This window comes from Ictalurus punctatus, chromosome 22 (assembly GCF_001660625.3).
Source record: "Ictalurus punctatus breed USDA103 chromosome 22, Coco_2.0, whole genome shotgun sequence".
Classification (NCBI taxonomy): Eukaryota; Metazoa; Chordata; class Actinopteri; order Siluriformes; family Ictaluridae; genus Ictalurus; species Ictalurus punctatus.
The window spans coordinates 17,726,200-17,731,296 of record NC_030437.2 but is presented as its reverse complement, the minus strand read 5'-3'; the positions used below and the strand labels follow the sequence as shown (position 1 = coordinate 17,731,296).

Below are 5,097 nucleotides of genomic sequence, written 5' to 3'. Positions count from 1 at the left end.
TAGTAAGTGTAATACATGTATTTCTATATACTATATAGTAGGTAAGTACGCGGTTTGAGACGCAGCCCACGGCTTCAAGCGTTCGCCTATTTGCATATACAGCATGATAAATAATTAACCGCACTTGAAGCTTTCGTAAAATTAAAAATAAAAACACCCAAAACTGTATACGGTCCCATAACGAAGACCAACTGTACGTCGAGACGTGAAATTCTGGAGGGAACGTCGGACGGCGCGGCGCGGGGACGTAACGACGTGCGCCGTTAATCGCTCTATGTTCTATAACACGTAAAACAGGAAGATGACAGGAGTATTCTAAAAGCGACTCATGTAAACACCTTAATCAGAATATTGTCTTATTCAGAATAAGGTCAGTAATTAGATCACTGCTGTCCGTGTAAACGTAGTCAACGATAGAGTTATAAAAAGAAGGGATTAATAGATCGGACTATTTTTCCTCCTGCCCTTTCTCAGTGAGAAGCGTCCATGCGTAAGAGGTATACAGGAGAAAAACACAGAAAGAGATGATTTAGACCGGACAGGATTACAGTGGACAGACCGAGTCGCTGATCATCACAGATAAGCATCAGCTGCTCGCCGTGGGAACACAAACGCACCACACCAAACACGAAAACAGAATGTATCCTGACCTTCTTCATTATTTGGGTTGCTTTGTTGGCTCAGAAGCACATGTTGAGTTGGATACACTGCCGGAGAGTGAGAGGAAGGCCTGAGCTTTCTGACAAAATACTTCACGCTAATTTTAATGTGTTATTCGGCTCATTAACTCGCTCGGCCTGACCTCGGATCCCGACTCTGACGCTTTCACTTTCTGTCCGTTTAGAGCAGTTCATGGTACATGTGCTGAATGTTTTGAAGAGCAGATTATATCACTTCATGCAGTGTTTTCTCTGGATCAGATTCACTGAACTAGTCAATATGGCTGGACTGTAATCGGAGGCTCGTTGAGAACGAGATGCACACAACATACAACAAATAAAAATGTTTGGCCATTTTACTCCGCTACTGACCAGAAGGACGTGTGTTCACGCTCCTGCACCGCCAAGCTGCCCGTCTTCAGTCATTAAAGCGCCCCATTATGGTTTTAAAACGTGGCTAATTTGGTCTTAAAGGTTTACATGCATCCGAGGTCAAAAAACACTTTAACGTGCTCATAATTTAAACTCTAGCATTACCTCCCCCCAGTGTCACAAACGACTCGTTAAATGATTCGTTCTAAATGATTCATTCTAAACTCCAACTTTCAGAGAGCATACTCTGCTCTGATTGGGCAGATGTCCCGGTCTGTCGTGATCGGTCTAGCGCCGTCAGCGAGCAGCCGATGAAGACCGGAGGCGGGGCTTTTTGTTACGAACCTACGTAGGTTAGTACAGGAAGTAAAGTCTGGAATCACTAACGAGTCGATTCGGCTGTTCAGAATCGGTTCCTTCATTTGGGAGTCAGTAATCCATCCATTAGGGAAAAGATAACTGAATTTTATTTCTAAAAAAAAAAAAAAAAAAAAAAAAACTACACACAGGCAAGTTCACCAAATGTTCACTACTGTTTCACACCTGAGTTTCCTACTTGTAAATACAACTGCAGCGGTGAATCGAGCGGGAAATTTTTTTGGTGAGAAAACCAGGAAGGACGCTGAAAATATAGCCCAAAAAAAAAAATAGTTTCCTCTTGACTGTGGTGTAAAAGATATTGTGTATGTGTGTAAAGAAAATTCCTAAAGATGTCATCTTTTAACTGGACTTTTTGGATTTCACTCTCATCAGGTTTCTACCATTTTCTCCCCACTCACAGGTATCTGGGCATCACCCGACCTTTAACATACCCGGCACGTCAGAACGGTCAACTGATGGCGAAGATGATCTTCGGCGTGTGGTTGGTGTCGGCGTCCATCACGCTTCCGCCGTTTTGCGGCTGGGCCAAGAACATCAACGAAGAGGGAGTGTGTCTGATCAGCCAGGACTTCAGCTATACCATCTACTCCACCGCTGTGGCCTTCTACATCCCCATGCTTGTCATGCTCTTCATGTATTACAAGATCTTCAAGGCAGCGAGAAAGAGTGGCGCCAAGCACCGCTTCGAATCGGTGAGGATGCAAGGGCTCAAAACGCAGCAGCACCCGGTGGCCGAGGATTGCGTGGCTCTGTCTCGGCTCCTCAGCCCCGAACGCCAGAACATGTCCATCTTCAAACGTGAACAGAAGGCTGCCACCACGTTGGGCGTCATCCTTGGAGTCTTTACCATCTGCTGGCTGCCCTTTTTCATCCTGACCACGGCGAGGCCGTTTATATGTGGCGTCGAGTGCAGCTGTGTCCCGATTTGGATCGAGAGGACACTTCTGTGGTTCGGCTACGCCAACTCGCTCGTCAATCCGTTTATTTACGCGTTCTTTAACCGCGACTTGCGCTCGACCTACTGGGATTTGCTACGGTGCCGTTACCGCAACATCAACCGACGACTCTCCGCCGTCGGCGTACACGAAGCCCTGAAGTTTTGAAACAAGACCAGGTTTTTCCAGACACTCATACACACAAAGGTCGTTGCCAGATTTGGATCCTATGTGGAAAGGGGTTTTTTTTTTTCTTTTTCTTTTCTTTCCAGAAACCCTATGAAGGATGAGACCATATGCCATCTTTCAAGAGGCTTTTTTTTTTATTTTGAAAGGAAAAAAAAAAAGGATTTGAAGTAGAAAGGTGAACTCTGAAAAGGACACAGTGGGAGGCTGGGATGCTGTGGGATACATGAGCGTGGACGCTATTTTTGGACTCGAGAACAAAAGTAAACGCCGAAACGGGTTGACAGGCGGTTTGATATATTGTTTAAGATCGAAAGGAAAGGGACGGATTATATTTTTGGTTCTACTGAAGGAGGTCTGAAAGGACGTTCCGTTTGGACGTACGGACCAATTTCCGAGCTTAACAAGCGCACCGGAAACCATTTTTGTTTCTGGAAAATTGAAAAAAACAACAACAAAAAAAAACTCACGCAGCATTTCTGGACCATATGAAGGACACTGCAGCGGTTTTCCCATGAACTTCAAAACAAACTAAAGTGGAATCGTAGTTCGGGGTCGTATTCCTGGCTGTGATTCACAAAGCAGATGTTTCTGACCATGTCAGATGCGAAGTGCAAGCACTAGTGGATAATCGTTGCTGTAGGGCTTGTGGTCAGCGCTGACTAATATTGGAAACCTGCGTGCATGTTTATGCGTGTCCCAACATGAAGCTGACAGGAGAGACAGGACACAAACCGTGTGTCCAATGACTCATCCTGTGTATTTTAAGAAACGGGCATTTAGCAGGGATCGGATACGTCCTCGGTGGAGTATCAGACTTGACGAAGCTCCGTGTGAATGCTCCGCTCTGATCTGATCTGACCTGTTTTTTTGGCCAGATTTAAGGACACATCATGATAACAGAGGCTTAATTACGGTCATCTGAGTCGCATTAAATCGCAAACAAACCTCTAAACTCTGAAATGTTCCATATGTACAGTAACGCGTCGTATATTGTCGAATATTTGTGCAGGAAAAGATTACCCTCATGTATATCGTCTCAGTTCTGGAAACTTCTATGCTATTCTTTTCTGTGTAATACGGTGGGGGGGGGGAAAAATTCTATTTAATGTGTTTTGTTATGACGAGTTTTATGCAGATGTCTTATAAAATACCATGTTTTTGTCCCGTATTCTGAAGATACAGCTTCTTGTTCTACGAGGAAGCGATTGTGGAGAATGATCCCGGAACCCCTAATTATATCCCATTCAACAGCAGGGTGGTGTGATGAAGCGGAGTCTCAGTTACCACCCTGAACATAACCCCGAACGTAAAAATACGTCAATAAGAAGTGTCATTTTTTTAATTTTTATCCGTTTATAGTTACATTTAATGTTGTGGAACATCCATGAACCAGGTTCCTGTTATCACTAAATGTCATAGCAGCTCAAAACATACAGTATATATATAGAGTATATACTCATTCCCTCACTTTCTCTTAAAGAAAAAATCAATACAGCTTGTTATTGAGAAACTGTAAAGCACAACAGCCTCCATCCTTCGACTTCTCTCTGGGGAAAAACGTAAATAACGGCTTTAACCTCTGCCTGTCGCAAAGCATCGACACTGGAGACTCATCCTTCTGTTAATGTTAAATAAACGTCTTTGTATAAAAAGGTCACCGTGCCAATGAATGGACTACTTGGTTTATTTTTAAGTCTTAGATTATGTCGCGTATCCGTCATGCAAGTCCCTGTGAACGAGCCGTTACTATAGAAACGACCATGTATTAGAGCGAGACTGTTTTTACCCATCCTTACCAGGGATGCCAATAATTATGGAGTTGACTGTATACGGTTTACGTGCGACATCTACGAGGTTATCATCGTCCGTATAGCTTTTACAAAAGGCATACCGTCGTTTATGATCACAGGCAGTTTGTTTACACGGATTTGCATATGCGTAATGACACGGGACACGCCCCGATTTTCAGTCATATGCATGTCATTTATTTATTTAGTTCTGTTATCGTTTGCCTACTGATGTTCTGCGTAACGTGTACGTCAGACACCGTCACGTACATGATATCGCGCTAGTCAAAAAAAAACGAACAAAACGACGACACTTCGCATCGGTTAAAAGGTCAAAGAAGGAAATCAAGAAGAAGAAAAAACACAGGAAGACTTAGAGCAAGCCGAAAATCCTGACGTACATAATTCAACGATATTCCGAACGATCGAGCCTGCGTTCCACCGCGCCGTCGGGATTCTGCGTTTTCCAGCGTTTCGACTGAAAATCGCCGTGAGGTTTAACGTGCAAACGATGCAGGACGAGATCTTCGCCTTCAGTGATATGCGGCGTCGCGGTAAAACATCTCTCGTATTAAGTATCCGTGTAAATGTTTTTTACCGAATCGCTTTCAAAATCACGAGTCCCTCGCGTTAGATAGCCGCCCCATATTATTTGCAAACGTTAGCCGGTCTCTACGACGTGTGAGCAAAATCTCTGGACGCAAATTCCTAAGCTCGTTATTGTTGCTTCAGGGTGTAGATACAGTAGAAAAACTAATTACTAGAGATGCACCG

General features: G+C 43.9%; 1 protein-coding gene across 1 annotated transcript in view; it reads left to right on the top strand.

The window, feature by feature from the left end:
* The window catches only part of htr7c (5-hydroxytryptamine (serotonin) receptor 7c), a 44,219-nt gene extending 40,598 nt beyond the window's left edge, over nt 1-3,621 (top strand). The window contains exon 2 of the mRNA XM_017451256.2: nt 1,813-3,621. Within this exon, the coding sequence (XP_017306745.2) occupies nt 1,813-2,515 (703 nt within the window). The 3' untranslated portion in view covers nt 2,516-3,621. The remainder of the gene's footprint in view (nt 1-1,812) is intronic.
* The last annotated feature ends 1,476 nt before the right edge of the window (nt 3,622-5,097 follow it).